At 54.2% G+C, this 16,126-nt stretch overlaps 1 protein-coding gene across 3 annotated transcripts; it reads right to left on the reverse strand.

Moving 5' to 3' along the window:
• Positions 1-1,258: 1,258 nt before the first annotated feature.
• Positions 1,259-11,436, reverse strand: PRRT4 (proline rich transmembrane protein 4). Of its 3 annotated transcripts, XM_043873388.1 has the most exons (6): positions 10,845-11,161; positions 9,531-9,590; positions 8,887-9,412; positions 8,696-8,800; positions 7,696-7,815; positions 1,259-3,648 (listed from the first exon to the last, which is right to left on the reverse strand). In XM_043873388.1, exons 3-6 carry the CDS (start codon positions 9,398-9,400, stop codon positions 1,823-1,825), a joined length of 2,565 nt encoding a protein of 854 aa, XP_043729323.1. In that variant the 5' UTR covers positions 9,401-9,412; positions 9,531-9,590; positions 10,845-11,161; the 3' UTR covers positions 1,259-1,822. The 3 variants fall into 3 exon arrangements, with proteins under 3 accessions (XP_043729323.1, XP_043729322.1, XP_043729321.1); XM_043873387.1 differs by lacking the exon at positions 10,845-11,161 and adding an exon at positions 11,342-11,436 and having other exon boundaries at positions 8,887-9,590; XM_043873386.1 differs by having other exon boundaries at positions 8,887-9,590.
• Between the last annotated feature and the right edge of the window lie 4,690 nt (positions 11,437-16,126).

The raw sequence follows: 16,126 nt of genomic DNA on the forward strand, positions 1-16,126 counted from the left end.
CCCAGAGTGACGATGCAGCAGGAATTTCTGAGCCAAGCTGAGCCAGGTGATGGAGGAGACACAGTCAGAACCACTTGGGTCCCATCCCTCAGCGGTGCCTTCCCCTCCTCCTCTCATTTTCTTCCCTACTATGACCCTCACTTACTCCCCTTCTCCTTCTGAGGTTCCAAGCCCTGGACGCTCCTTTCAGTCAAGACAGAGCTTCCGGGGCGAGCTGAGCAGTGCTGTAATTCTTCCACTAGAGCATTAGACCTGGTCTGGTGAGCGCCCCACCCCCTCCCAGCCTGCTTCCCTCTTGGCTCCCTTGCTTCCCTTCTCAAATCCTCATGAGCTGATGGGCAGAGTTGGAAGAAAAACCATTCCTATTCCTGTTTTTCCACTTCAAGCCTAGAATGTGTGCCCCTGTGGGCCTCCCTGGGGTGTGCAGGACATCTGCCCAAACACTGCCAGAATTTCGTTCTAAAATCTACAACTCTGTTTTAGTGCCACTCTGAACTTACTGCGTTTGAGCCAAATGACAAATGCACACTACAGAGCTCAGAGCCAAATGCCCTGGACAAGGGAGGGATTACAGAGCGCCTGGTGGCTGGATGTATTCATGGGTCTCTGCACTGTGAGTTCTGCTTCGGTGGGTAGGATGGATCTGGGGCTTGGGGAAGACAGGCTTTCCCCAGGGAGGCTCTGCACCTGTGGGAGATGAATGTTGTCCAGGGAAGAGGGTTGTGAGTGCAGACTTGAAGAGGTCCTGTTGATAGATGGAGCGAGCAATTTCTTCTGTGAATCCAAAAGGCCTCTGTGAATTCCGCTGGGTATGTGGCAGGGAGATTGCTGAGAATCCCAGCTCAAAGTGGTCATACTCTTGAGATGCATATCAACGTTTCCATGAAGGATTTTGCCACTAACTAGTCCCTAACCAGTTGTCCCCCAGGATATGAAGCCAGGTCCCTAGGAATACAGACATTTCCACCAACTACTGCAGAGTTTCTGCCTCACCTCTCAGGGCTGTGTTCTATCTCTGAAAAGCCACTTCCTGGGGAGTCAAAAGGATCTTCAAGGGGCCACTCCCAGGACCTTCGCTTATCCCGATGGGCCATGGAGCCATCTATGGGGAAAGGTCATATGGAGGACAAGACTTATTTCGGTCAGGAGTCACTAGGGTCTGAGATGGACCCACCCCACCCAAACACTGCTTCTCTTCCTGTTCTCGCAGAACCACTGCTGCTGTTGCCTACCTAGGCTTTACCAAAAAGGTCAGACCTTTCTCCTCTGAAAATATTTTATTGATAAATTAACTCTGAAAGCGCTCATCTCCCACCCAACTGCTGCAGAGTCTCCTAGATGGGCCATGGACCCTTCTACGGGGAAGGATCATGTCGAGGACATGGGAGTCTCACTCAGCAGGAATGGAATTCCTGGGCGTAGCTGAGGTGGGTCTGGGGACAGAGGTGGGTCCTGAGGTCTTCTAAGGACAGCCCCTCTCACTCAGCACCAGAGTGGGAAGTGGTGGTCTGGAGTGGAGCACCTTGGAGCTTTATTGCTGGTGAATGCCAAGGACAGTGGGACCCCTGCCAGCCTCGTATTGCAGCTGAAGGCATCAACGCCCCAGGGCTCCGGAGAAGGTGGATAGTTCCCCATCAACAGAGCCTGGCTGCTGACCCATCCATCCAGGGTTCTCCGGATGGGAAAGGAAGCCGGGAGAGGTATCTGAGCCAGGCAGGATTGGGGAAGGGTTACAGTGTGCAGGTCTCGGGTAGGGGGGTCGGGGGGCAGAACAGGCGCCAGAAGGGGGCGTGCGATCGGGGGTGGCTGGGGGGCCACCTCTTCACAGGTCTATGGTGTCGCTGCCCATGCTCAGCTCGTCAATCTGTCGGCAGGCGTCCAGGAATTGCTCCTGCAGCAAGGCCTCTTCGGCCTGCAGCTCAGGAGCAGGTTCTGGGGAGTCGCGGGAGGGTGGGGACAGGGCCTGGTAGGATCCTGAGGCCGGGAGGCTGGGGCTGCTTCCTGAGGGCCGCGGAGGGCTGAGGACGCAGACCAGCGGACAGCGCGGGGCCCTGTCCGGGCTGGAGCATAGGAGCACGGACGAGCTGTCCCGCGAGAGTCCGCACAGCGAGCCGGAGGAGGCGCTGCTGCCCGCGGGCCAGGTCCCGGGAGAGGGGAGCTCGCGGGGTGCCGGGGAGCCAGGGGCCTCCCCAGACCTCCCAATGGGCCCGGCCCCGGTCTGAGCCCCCAGCGAGGCGGTGCGGTAGACGCCGAGGCTAGGCAGAGCTTCCCCGAAGGCCGGGACCTGGAAGAGGCCGGGCGCCAGCAGGGCTTCGCTGCAGAGGGCCTCCTCGATGCTGCGCCTCAGGTTGATGGGGGAGGGCGGGCGGAAGTCCACGGTGTCATCGCTGCAGGGAGACGAGGCCGGGGAAGGCGCCGGGTGGGCTGCCGCGCCGTCGAAGCTCCGGCAGCCTCCTCCCTGGAGGAGGAGGTCGGGGCCCGGTCCGGCCAGGGCACACAGCTGCAGCAGTTCCGCGTCGCCACGCGCGATGGCGCTCCCCAGCGGCTTCTTGTCCGGAGCCCCGGTGACCCAGCCTCCGGGCAGCAGCGGGGCGGCGTGGCCGGGGGACAGGCGGAAGAGTTTGGCCCAGCAGCGCGGCGGCACGCGGGGACTGCAGAGCGCCGGGTAGAGGCCCAGCAGCGCCAACGGGAGCGCAACGCCCACCTCGCCGAGGCGCAGGCCGAGCTGGAAGGCCCACCAGGGCCAGGGCCCCTCCAGGCCAGGTTGGCCGCCGTAGCCCAGGGCGTGCAGCACCTCGTAGCCCTGCAGAGCTCCGCTCAGCAGCCCGAAGGTGCCGGCCACCGGGGCCGTGCGCGCCGCTCGCCGCCAGGACTCGCGCGGGCCGAAGGGGCTGCGCGCCTGCGGGAGAGGCGTGGCGCCCTTGAAGCCGGCCCCTCCCAGGGGCGCTCCAGCCCGCCGCCGCCGGCCCCCCCAGCAGGACAGCGCCAGCAGCAGCCCGGAAAGGAGGGCGGCGAGGAAGGCGTGCAGCCCGCGGGAGGCGAGCCGCAGAGCCCGCAGCGGGCGGTGGGCGGCGCTCCCGAGGGCGGCGGCGGCCGCCAGCCCCAACCCCAGGAGCAGCAGCGCGGCCAGGCCGGCGGGGCAGCGAGGCGGGCGCGGCCGGGCCAGCAGCAGGCAGGCCAGGCCCAGGCCGGAGGCCAGGCAGGGCAGCGGGAGGTCCTGCAGCAGCAGCCAGGCCAGCGCCGGCAGCCGATCGCGGTGCCCGTAGGCGTCGTAGAAGAGCGGGAAGGCCCTCGTGGTCCCGGCTGAGAGCAGGAGCATGTCCAGCAGCGCCAGGCAGGGGGCGCCGGGCGGGCAGCGCCAGGGCAGGAGGGCCAGCGCCAGCAGCGCCAGCAGGGCCACCAGGCCGAAGAGCGCGCCTACCCCGTACACGTGGGCCTCCCAGGCCAGACCCCAGCGAGCCTTGGCCTCTGCCCAGTCGGCCTCCAGGGTCAGGAAGAAGAGGGGCAGGGGGGCCGCAGGCGGCTGCCCCTCGCGTTCAGGCCGCTCTCTCATACTGCAGGACCCTGGCCCACACTCTGGCTGCACCGAAAGGTTCCCAAGGCTGGCAGGAGAGGGGTCGTCCAGGCCAGAGGTGGGGGTGGTGGACTCTGTGGGCAAAGAATGTTCGTCTGAGGCATTCGTGCAACCCTCCCCTTACCCACCATACAGCCAGTAGCCTGTATGCCAATGGGAGTCCTCCTGACATCCAGGAAGGACTTGTCATAAATAGGAGACTCAGGGACCTGGCCACCCCTCCCATATCAAACTCTTGGAGAGTTTCAGCTCTCATGCCCTCCCCTCATCCCATCCAGGCCCAGCTCCCAGCTTTGTTCAGTACACCGTGATTCCACTGAAAAGGGTTTTTCTTAAGAGGTCACAGAATTTTATAAGTGGAGGGAGCTATAGAAGAAGCCCCCTCTAACTGAACCCTCCTGCCAGGAAGGAGGCGTCATGAAAACAAGGATTTTTGTTTGCTTTGCTCACATCTGAATACTCCTCCCTAAAACGTCCTGGCACAGAGTTGGTGTTCAGCAGATACTCACTGAATACATACCAGATGAAGATATTGAGGCTGCGCCTAGAGGCAAAGTGACTTGTCCAAGGTTACACATTAGCAGAGCTGCATCTAAAATCCAGATCTGAGCACCAGTTTGAGCCCCTCTTCTTGATGGCACAGCAAGTTCATAATACTACCTTGCTTATCTCTTGTTCTGCACCCCTGACCCCCATCTCACACCTTGGTGCTAGAAGGCACTTCTCCAGCCTTTTTTCAAAAGCTTCCCCCTTCTCCCAGTGTCTTCAGGGAAGGCCACCGCGGGTACATGTGCGCGCGCACACACACAGCAGAGGAAGTGATACAACCCTCCTGTCTCCAGCAATCTTTCGTATTCACTGGCCTTCCTGCCTGCTATACGTCCAACCCTCAGCCTACCAATGGCCATTGTCCCCATCCTGACTCAACTACAAGCCATTAGTCTGAGGTCCTTAATACTCCTTTGGTTTTCACCCCTTTTACAGAAGATGCCATTAAGATCACTCCCCTAGGTCTCAAGACTACCCTTGAACTCCCAGGAAGGAACAGCTGTGGGGATCATAGTGGGATAAAATGCCATCTTAGCGAGTGAGCCCCTCAGGTGCTCTGGGGGGCTCGGGCTAACTCGGGCTCCAGTCCCACACATCCCCTGAGGAAAGGAAAGTCAGGTAAGAAAGTGTGAGGACCAAGATCCCCCATGCTACTCTCCTGGAACAAGAGAGGAGTGAGAAAGAGCTAGACCCAAAGATTTTCCTCCTGGCCAGGGAGCAAGGGAAGACGCTTCAGTCTAAACTTCCCTCCCCCACCTAGCAGGCTGGGCAGAAGCACAGCTGCGGGCAGGGATGGAGGCAGAAAGATCGTGGTGAAGGATGGGGGAGCCAGCTGGGGATGGGGAGATGTGCAGGAGACAGGTGTAGATGTGGCAAGGAGGATCTCTTGACAAGCAGACCCCTGCCCCAACTGTTTGGCCATACTCAGCCCTGCCTCGGTGGGACAAAACAGAAAGGCCCCAGGATCACCCCCCACCCCACCCCAGGGAGTGCCAGCTTGGACTGAGAACATGTAAAACTGAGCAGTCCTGAGAACAAGGGAAAGGAGTGAGAGGGCCTGAAAGCAGTCCCGGAGAAAGGGGAGGGAAAGGTAGAATTGGGCAACTGGAGAGGGCAGAGAGGGAGCTGCCAAAACATTATATATTTACAGCAGGCTGCCTGCTCAGTGGCAGCATGTTCCCTGGTTCCTGTCCCTTCACATGCCTCGAGTCTGAAATGGGGAAGAGCGCAGGGCTGTGATGAGGATAAATGGCCAATGTGTGCAAAGCTCTTTAGAGAGCCTGGTGCATAATCAGCGTTCGATATACAACTGCTGTTGGTCTCATCATTATGGGCTAATGTTCATCACCCATCAGTCACTGGTGTGTGTCCGTGTGAGTGTGACCATTTCTGGGGCCTCAAACTCATTCTTGATTTAACTAACAAAAGGCTGTTGTCCCTCATAAAGTCAACAATTAGCCAAATCAGTGAACATCAACACATTGTCTCACTCTGTGAACCCTGTTTGAAGAACACCATTTGAATAGACTGACCATCCCCAAACACCTACTGGAGACACAGCAGTGAATTAAATGGAGAATCATTCAGCTGGAACTGATGGTTTGCTGGTGGGATGGGGTAGGGCAGAGCCAGTCTGACAGCAGTGGGATCAAATACACACACACTCTCCCTCACCCCTCATGTTTTGGTCTCTTCAGATGCCCTCACATGACTACTGGAAAAACCATAGCTTTGACTATACGAACCTTTGTTGGCAAAGTAATGTCTCTGCTTTTTAATATGCTGTCTAGGTTTGTCATAGCTTTTCTTCCAAGGAGCAAGCATCTTTTCACTTCATGGCTGCAGTCACCATCCACAGTGATTTTGGAGCCCAAGAAAATAAAGGCTGTCACTGCTTCCACTTTTTCCCCATCTATTTGCCATGAAGTGATGGGACTAGATGCCATCATCTTAGTCTTTTGAATGTTGAGTTTTAAGCCAGCTTTTTCACTTTCCTCTTTCAGGTTCAAAGAGGAACTAGAGAAGAGAAGCCCTAGGGCCAAAGGTGAACTGTACCTAGGTTAGAAAATTCCTAGAGAAGATACAGAGAGATTCCTTTATCCCCCAACTACTTGGCATTACTCCCCTCAGAAGGTACTGGCGTGAACAAAAAACCCTTTGGCCTTTTCTCCAGGAGGCCTGGAGCTCTCTGGGGTTTATCCAGGAGGAACAGCCAGGAAGAGACTGGCTTCCTGCAGCCATCACTGAGGAGGGGGAAGGAGGGTGGGGCCACCAGCCGGCCGGGCTGCCTCTGATACTGTCCAGACTCATTAAACCTGCCTGGCCAGCGCTGTCACCAAGGCTGACAGACCGCCAGCCAGCCTCCTTCCCTTGAGGCCACAGAGCCTGCCCTCAGCTCCACGGCAGATCCTGCCACTGCTGCTCACTGGGTTGGATGGGGAAGGCAGGCTTCCCACCCACATGCCCGGGAGTGCTGGGACTGCTAGGGAGTGAGCGACAGTCAGGTGGTCAACAGTCAGTTGCTGTGTTAAGTCTAGAGCTGGAAGAAGCTTGGGGACCAGTGGTTTCCTTTGCTGCACCAGTTCCTGCTGTGTGTGTGTGGGGGGGGCAACCAGTCACAGTTGGCCCTTTGCATGGCTCCCTTGGCTTCACCTACCAGACCCCTCCCCAAGGAGCGTGTCCTCTGCCTTTTACAGTATGTGTTGTCCCATCACATTCTGGGGCCACAGTTGCAGTGTCTGAGAGGAATACCTAGAAGTGTATTTGGAACACAATATGGGGGAAACCACATTAACAGGTACTATATTTAATGAGCTAATATTTCATGACCAGCCTCATGCCCGAAATTTACATTACATGGAAGCTTTACAATAGCAAAATAGGCACTATTACTAAACTCTAGATATATGAGAAAATTAAGGCTCGAAGAATTTAAATAGCCTGTCCAGCCATCATTGAGGAGCGGGAAAGAGGGTGGGGTGACTAGCCAGTTAGGAAGCAGACTGGGATTCAAAGCCAGGTCTCAAGATCCCACAGTCCCTGGTCTTTCGTCTGCACCACCAGCTTGTCTCTACACATGTTCTGAAAGGTTCCCTTGACAAGGATGGCATCTGTCTGCTCAGGGTCTTCTCTTCAATGTCTTCCCAATGAGGGGCCCTGCTCTGCCCATATGTGACAGCGTGTCATGTCAGATCAGACGGCAAAGGAGAGAGCCCCAAGCTCAGAGTGGGAGGGTGGGAGGCAGGCCAGGCAGACTGAAGTGGAGGGCAGGGTTAGTACTGAGGCTGTGGAAATCATGAAGGAGTTCCTGAGTCTGTTTGCCCTGATACATTTGTCTACATCCTGCTCTGCCTATGATTACAAAACTCCCAGAGGACTGCTATTTAACTCTGTGGGACCATCCTCAGCAACACGTGCTCTCAGACCATTTATGTACATCTCCATGGTGATAATGAAGAGAATGGTGATCATGATGACAGTCAAATACAAGGATCCCAGAATGTCAATGCATGGCTAGCACGTAGTATGTGCTCAATAAATAATCATCAAGTTCAAATGAATTGGACACTTACCTAATGATGCTGTTGCAATTAACGCAGAGCTTAGAGAAGCAGCTGGGTCCAGTGGCCTTGGACTTGGGAGCTTTCTTTCCTGGGGGGATGGGGGCGGGGACAGAGTGGTGCCAAAGAATCCTGCAAAGGGAGCACATAGGGCTAGAGTGCCAGCCAGGCATTGGCCTCTGGAACTTTGGAGAAAATCAAGTCCTTTCTCAGAGCCTGACCAAAAGGGGACACCGTCCCAGGAATTGTAGCCACATGTATGTGTGTATGCGTGCTAAGTGGCTTCAGTTGTGTCTGACTCTTTGCAACCCTAGGGACTGTAGCCCGCCAGGCTCCTCCAGGCAAGAATACCTGAGTGGGTTGCCATTTCTTTCCCCAGGGGGTCTTCCCCACCCAGGGGTGACCCCGTCTCTTACATCTCCTGCATTGGCAGCAGGGTTCTTCACCACCAGCGCCACCTAGAAAGCCCAGCCACGTGTATGTGCTGTGCTGTGCTTCACCGCTCAGCGAATCTTTGCGACCCCATGGACTGTAGCCCACCAGGCTCCTCTGTTCATGGGGACTCTCCAGGCAAGAATACTGGAATGGGTTGCCATGCCCTCCCCCAGGGGATTTTCCCAACCCAGGGATCGAATCCAGGTCTCCGGCATTGCAGGTGGATTCTTTACCATCTGAGCCACCAGGGAAACCCGAGAATACTGGAGTGGGTAGCCAATCCCTTCTCCAGGGGGATCTTCCCAACCCAGGAATCAAACCAGCATCTCCTGCATTGTAGGTAGATTCTTTACCAGCTGAGCTACCAGGGAAGCCCAGCCATGTGTATACCAGAAGCTAAACTACAAGGGCCAAACCAGACTTTGTATGACAAAGAGGGCATTTCCCCATGGGAGCAGTGGCTGTATCCCAGGGCCTGGGGTAAGGAATGCAAGCTCCCCTTAAGTCAGAGAAAAAAGGAGGCACTGTCATTTAGAGATGTTCTATAAACGTTTGTTGCAGTGAAATAGACACTCACCTGGAGAATCTGAAACTCCAGAGGCAGAGCCTGGGGATGTAATTGGGCCTGGGGGACTCGGGCCTGATAAGTTCCGGAGCGGAGACACTGTAGTGCCAAAGAACCCTGCAAAAGGAGCCCCATGCTGAAGCTTCCTCCTATCTGCCGGATGGCCCAGCCACGGCTCTCCTTGGGAGGGGGTGGGTACTCACCAAAGGGTCCCAGGCGCCCAGCAATCTCTGCCAGGCTGGCCCGCAGGCTGGGCAGCAGGGGCAGCGTTCGATGCCCGAGCGTGGGGGCCGCGCCTGCTCTCAATGCCACGTCGAACTTCAGCTCCAGCTCACTCTGGCGGAGCCTGGGCGCACTGGATGGAGTTGCCGTGGCTGTCAGAGCAGTGTCCCAGGTCACAGTGCCCATCCCGGGCCGATAGGGCACAGTGGGCCCGTCAGCGGGCCCCGAGAGGAGGGACTCAGACTCCAGAGCCGGGGAGGAGGCCCGCGGAGTAGAGCTGCCTTCTGCAGAGCCCCACTCTGGAGGGGAGTTTCCGAGAGAGCCCATCAGCAGTTCCCAAAGCGGATCAGTCCTCAGCCCATCGGCCGCCTCTTCCTTGGGCTCCCGACTCGGCCTGGGAGAAAGTGCTTGGGTCTCCGTGATAGGGTTCCCCCAGACAGCAGCCGGTCCCCGAAGGTGGAATTTGAAGTTAAGTCCCAGGTTGAGAGACAGCATAGAGGCCTCACTCTGGGGTGGGGGGGTCAAAGTGGTGAGAGGGGCCCCTGGGACAGAGGAGGCAGGCTGGGGGCCCGCAGGAACAGCAAGCAGGACCCAGCAGAACAGCCCCAGCCCCAGGTAGCCGTACCCTGCCATGGCCTGGTGGGGCCGCGAGCTTGGGTCTTCCGCACCTTTGAGCACGAAGGTCCTGGAGAGAGGAGAGGTGCTATGAGCCCTGGAGGGTTGGAATCTGATGCCCCCAAGAGAGGCTGCGGATCCAGGAGAAGCAGGTGGTGGGGGCAAGACACAAAGGCTTCTGCCCGAGGAGAGTGGCCAGCTTCTTGCTGAACATTCAGGGCCCAGCACCAGTCTCTCCCCTGCAGTTCCCCTTCCCTTCCAGCCAAGGCTCCTTCTCCCTAAGTGCCCACCCCCCACCCCCACCTGCTCGGTCTGAGGCCTGGGGTCTGACTGCATCCAGCTGCCCTCACCCTTGACTGATAGCAGAGCACGTGGACTTGACTCCCAGACTCTGATCCCCTCCCTTCCTTTCTTCCCTTCCTCCTTTTGCCCTAGAGTATCTGTTGAGGCCTACTACGTGCGGAGCACTGGTAACAGAACTGTGAACAAGCTCCCCTCACAGATGAGTGTCCCCCTACTCCCACCCCTGCTCCAGCCTCACTCTCACTCAGACCCAGGCCTGGAGGGATAAAGCGCAGGGTGAGCGATGGCAGAGGTGGAGAAGGCGGCTCTGGCCAGGGAAGCAGAGTGCCCGGGGCTGGCAGAAGCTCTGCCCCTTCAGCCTTTTCCCTCTTGCCTGGGGCTTGGCGTGCTTGCCATCCCTCAACCCTAGAAGTCTGGCGGGAGGGACAGCCTGGCCATCTCTGGCTTCCTGGGGGGAAGATGGCCAGGCAGGCAAGCTGGACCAAGGGCTGGCGGCAGTAGGCGCCTGACCCACCCCAGGCACACACAGCTGGAAGGGGAAGGGGAGGGGAAGCCAGGGGGCACACACGTGTACCCACCACTGTTACATCACACACACGGCCACACCTAGCACCCTGACCCACACTCACCTACTCACCCTTCATACATCCCTGCGCCTAAGTGCACACACACACAAACACACATTCAGTCCTGCCAAGCCCCCTCCCTCCTACATGGGTTCAGATCCAAGCTCTGTGAGCATCCAGCCTGCTCTGTCTTTCTCTCTCTCTCTCTCTCACACACACACACACACCCTACCTCACAGACACACAGTATACACAGACACAGAGGCACACACACCCCTACACACACATTCGCACACTCAGAATACAGATACACATCATACACCATCACTCCCCTCCACAAGCACATTCCTACACACCCACCCCTACAGACAGGCACACGCGCGCACACACATACACGCGCGCGCGCGCACACACACACACACACCCATCCCTCTCCCCGTGCCCAGACGGCAGACCTGCTCCTCTCCCTCAGGCGGGTCTCCTCGGCCAAGTCCCCCGAAAAGGGGCGGTCGCGGCGACCCAGGCGCCCGGCTGGGCCGAGTCTGGCCGGTGCTCCCAGCGCCCGACGCCCCCTCGGCTCGTCCCGGTCACGGCGGCTTCTCCGACGCGCGGCCCCCGGTCTGGCGCGGCCCGGCCCCAGCCCGCAGCGCTGGCCCCAGGCGGGCGGCCCGGCCCGGCTCGGGCTCCGCGCTCCCACCCGCCGCGCCGCCTCCTGGCTGCGAGCCTCGCTCCCCGGCAGAGCAGCCCGCGCCGGGCTCCGCGGCAGCCGCGCTCTGCCCGCCCTCCCCGCCTCCTGCGCTCCCGCCCCGCGCGCCCGCCCTCTCCCCTCCTCCTCCCCCGGCCCGCGGCCCGCGGTCCGCCCCCCACCCGGCCGGCAGGCGGGCGCGCACCGCAGCCCCGAGCCGCCGCTGCCGCCGCCTCTGTGCCTGCGTCCCCACGCGCGCTCACTCACTCAGCGCTGCCCGCCGGCCGGGGCGGGCGCCCGTGCCGCGCTCTCAGCCTGGTGCCGGCAGCCGCAAGCTCCCAGGGCAGCCCATCATACACAACCACTCGCATGCCCTCCCCGGGAAACCCCGCTGGCCAGAGCACCGCGTGCACACTCGTGTGCACACACTCGCGCGCGCACACACACACGGCAGCCTGCCCAGGGTGGCACCCGGGCAAGAAGAACCACTATGTTTATTAAGCCGTGAGTGGAAAGTGTAATAAGCACGTCCACACCCCTTGTTTCATTAGTCCCTGACAACTCTGCGGGTGTACCCATTTCACAGATAGGTAAATTAAGGCTTGGGGAAAAAAAATTACTCAGGAATTTGTTCAAGATGGCACAGCTTGGCAACCTGAACTCAGTCTCTCTGCTGTCTTCTCCATCACCTGGTGGCTTTCAACAGTTGAAAGTGCCTCCAACATTTCATAGGTGAACAGCCAAGGTTCAATCCGTGTGTAACATTTCTTTTTGCTAAGACTGAGTTCTCAGAAAAAAAAAAAAAAAAGAGAGATTCAGAAATGTCTCTTACCTTGTGAGACGTGGTTTACAACTTGTTTCTAATAAGGGGCAAGAGGAGAACAGTGAAGTCAAAGAGTGTTAGCCCAGGAATATAAGAGCACCCAAGCCAGTGTGGAAGATTATTCAAGAGCAGGACAGTTACTGTGGACACTTCAGGGACCCTGTGGTTCTGTCACAGTGACTGATTTAAGTAGCACTGGCTGGTTTATGTAGACTTGAATCTCTAAATCCCCAAAATGTTCCTATTTGAAAATATCAGGAGAACGTAAAACACAGTGGGGTCTCTGCACCATATAAAGCTGTCCTGGAAAAACCCAGACATCCTACTGTGTGCCAAGCACCATGCTGGGTGCTTAGGCATCTCCTCACTTAGTCCTCATCACAAGCCACATAGAGAGAAAATGTGTCACCAGATTACAGCCTTGGATGTTACCCTGATCCCCCTAACTTGCTGCTCAGTAAGGTTGGGGAGTGGGTGCTTAAAGAGTTACCTAGGGCAGGTCTGTCTCAGGTACGGCCAGCATAGCACTTGGCCCAGGGGCATGCTCACCGTGTGTTAGCAAAGTGAATAACAAATGAATGAACTATTCTGGGGCCCAAATAGGCAATGGGTAGCATTTTAGAAAAGCATCCAGGGCTCACTTTCTTATCACAGAATCCCCCCAATTGATGTAAGATAAAATCAGGCCACTGACTGAACACCCCCCATCCTTCCAGGGCACATCACTGATGAAGTCTGGGAATTATTCTGAGTCTCTAAACAAAACATTGCCAAGGGCATTCCCTAGATGCACCCTCAGGGATCGCTATAGGGTCCTTCCTCTAGTAGGGAAACTCCCCCCGCCCTTTGTCATTTAGGGGCTGCCTGGAGACTACATACTGAGATCCAGCCTCTGGGCTTCTCTCATATACTTAATAAAAGTTATCCCACTAGAGACATTTTCCTTTAATCCTCCTCATAGAAAGGCTCATTTCCTGCTAATCATGTTCACAGAAAGACTTCTAAATGGAAAGACAGAAATAAACATATCCTGGTACATTAAAATAACAGCCCTTCATGACCAAGGAAGGTGATTCCCAGGAATTATATTTTTAAAAACATATTGAAAAGGGAAGTTAGGGTTCTGGGTTAAGATGGTAATTGACTGTGTACATCTACTTTCACTCCTTCCCAAAATCCCACTAAAACTTCAATAAAGAGGTTTTTTAAATCAAGAGATAAACCTACAAGGATAGAGAGAACATGAAAAAGACAACAGCCACAGAATTTTTGAAGCAGAATGGCGGACCAGTACTGACTCATCAGCGCCAAGGGAAGAGTCATGTCAGCTGTCACGGCGCAGGGTGGGGGGAACTGAGAACTAACTAGATCTGCATTGCAAGATTCTCAGAGGCATAGAGAACCTCTCCGTGGTACCTATGGATTCCCAGAGGTGAAAGGTGGAAGAGGTTGCTAAGATAAGGACAAGGATGGGCAGTTAGATCCCTCCATCTCTCCCCTAGCTCCAAACTCCTGGGCAATAGCCCCTCTCATATCCCAGCCAGAGTCTGGGGAGTTTTCTTCTGAAGATAAGATAGAGGGTGTCTGGGATGGAGCACAGTTGTGAATGGAGATACCACACTAAAAAATACTGAAATCCAAAGGACCAATTGACCTTGCCATGTGGAATGGTGAAATGCAGAGATGCTGAGCTTTCTGCCACCATCAGGCTCCCCAAGTGCTGGGAGCAGGACCTAGACAGGAAACTGGACGGCACTACTCTGGGGTATTTCACCAGTCCAAGAGGAAAGACCTAAAGTTACTGACATAAGAAACAGCCCAGCTAGTCCACGCTGCAGTGGCAAACCCAGCCTCTCTCTGAGCTCAGAGTTTCTGACTAGCCTCCCTCCCATCCCCACAATCTTATTCGTAGCCAAAGATTGCCAGACATCTAGGGAATTTTCAAATGCAGAAGAGAGTAACAAAACAATCAGAAAAAGTAACTTCGAGGAAACAGATTACCCAGAGAGAAGAGAGGGTCAAAAAGACCACAGTATCCTTAGAGATATAAAATCTGCATCATGAAACAAGAACAAGGTGCTATACAAAGAAACATCCAGAGAATAGCAAAAGCAACAATTATGTCTTGAGAAATAAAATCATTACAACAGAAACAAAAACATCAATAGAAAGACAGGCAGGTAAAGCTGGTTGAATCTCCCTGGAAAGTAAAACAAACAAACAAAGAGATAGAAAATGTAGGAATGTAGGAGAGGAAAGATGAGAGCGTTTTAAAAATTGGAATATAGTTAATTTACAATGTGTTATTACAGTTTCAGGTGTATAGCAAAGTGAATCAGTTATACATATACATATGTCTATTCTTTTTAAGATTATTTTCCCAAATATGCCATTACAGAGGGTTGAATAGAGTTCCCTGTGCTATACAATACATTCTTATTGATAAGAACTTTAAAGGACACTTTCAGGATAATAGAAATAATCTAAATAGAAATAATATAAATTCTAAAAAGAGACAAATGAAAGGGAGGAAATCATCAATGAACTAATTGGAGGAAATTTTCCAGAACAGAAGGATATGAGTTACTGGATTATAAGGGTTGGTTGGATGAAAATAAACCCATACCCAAGCAAATTAAAGAAAACAGTCAAGAAACTTTCAAAAAGGAAAAAAAAATAGTAACATACAAAGGATTACATATAAGAAAGGCTTTGGATTTGGATTCATTCAAGTTATCAATCAAGTAAAAAGATAGAATATATAGATTTTTCAGAAACACAAGATTTCAAAAAGTTTCTCTTTCATGCAGGTTTTCTGGAAAGCATAGAAATCCGTCACAGGCGAGAGGCAAAGGGCTCTCCTGGGAAGATGGTGAAGGGGGATTCCAGGGCTTCAGCTGTGTGCCTCATGTAAAGGAACATGGGTTCAGATCGGAGCAGCGTGACGGACTCAGGAGACGGACACATTGACAGTTGTTGTCACCAAGATCCTTGACCCCAGACCCTTGCACCATCTTTAGGCTCTCAGCTCAGAATGTCCGGGTGAGCCTGCCGCAGTCGGTCTTTGTACCTGCCTTGTCTTGACTGAGCACAGTGAGGCTGCTGTTCACCCTTCCACACCTGCTGAGAAAGTGTCCCACCGTGACCTGCTGAGACCGGATGGGAGTGAGCTCAGAAGCAGAGAGCACACTCTGCTGCCTGGCAGTGTGGATGGGAGGGGAGTTGGGGGAAAATGGATACACGCATATGTGTGGCTGAGTCGCTCTGCTGGGCACCTGAATCTCTCATGACATTGTGAATCAGATATACGCCAACATAAAATAAAAAGTTTTTAAAAAGAAGAAGAAGCACAGAGCACAGAGCAGCCTACCACCCTAACCATATTCCATCCAGATGTCCGAGGTCTAGTTCTCAACTATAGCTCTCACCGCAGTGAGCTCTGTGTTTCTCAGGACTCCCTCAAGACGTGGTCCACAGTTATTCCCAGCAGAGGCTCTGGTAAACTCTCAGGGAAGCCGAAGTCACACCAAAACCCAGAAGCTCTGTTCAGCGTCTCTCATCCTGGAAGAGTGCAAGATTGGCCTTTCCTTTCACAGTTAGGATTATGTTTCCTTCTCAGCCCTGTTTAGGAAAATACACAGATGTGGTGAAACCATAAACAAAAGCAAGGAAGGGATTAGACTAAACATCAAGACACTCATTTCCTAGGGGAGGGGAGGCCATAACCAGGGAGTGGTTAAGACTGGATGAAGGGAACTCAGGGGCTTCTAAGATGCTCCCTTCCTCCCAAAGGAAAGGAGGGACTTCCTTGGTGGTCCAGTGGTTAAGATTCCACACTTCCATTGCAGAGAGCATGGGTTTGACCCCTGGTCAGGGAACTAAGATCCCACATGCCTCACTGTGTGGCCAAAAAACAAAATAAAAGATAAGATGCTGGTCATATTCTATTTCTTACCTTATGTGGTGGATATATGAGTGTCCATTTTAGTGTAGTTTTTATAATATTACATATACTTTTTTCTTTTTTACATATAAGTTTATAATTCTTTTGAATGCATGATACCAATACCTTTTTCAATAAAAATTTAAATGCACTAAATAGTATATCAACAGGCCCACTAAGAAAAATATATTTTCTCATTTTACTAGATGTTCAAAAGATATTAAAAAAAGAATAATGGGAGGATATCACCTTTATTGATAAAAATTATATTTCAAAAAAATATATT

Source organism: Cervus elaphus, chromosome 18 (genome assembly GCF_910594005.1).
Source record: "Cervus elaphus chromosome 18, mCerEla1.1, whole genome shotgun sequence".
In the NCBI taxonomy this organism is placed as follows: domain Eukaryota; kingdom Metazoa; phylum Chordata; class Mammalia; order Artiodactyla; family Cervidae; genus Cervus; species Cervus elaphus.

What these genes read in the sequence shown, in the direction of transcription:
- PRRT4 (XM_043873387.1), bottom strand. Translation starts at nt 9,538, where the DNA reads ATGGCAGGGTACGGCTACCTGGGGCTGGGGCTGTTCTGCTGGGTCCTG. An exon ending in TGGGCGCCTGGGACCCTTTG is followed by an intron (nt 8,801 to 8,886) that starts GTGAGTACCCAC and finishes CTCCTTTTGCAG; the next exon opens with GGTTCTTTGGCACTACAGTG. An exon ending in AATTGCAACAGCATCATTAG is followed by an intron (nt 3,649 to 7,695) that starts GTAAGTGTCCAA and finishes CTTTGCCCACAG; the next exon opens with AGTCCACCACCCCCACCTCT.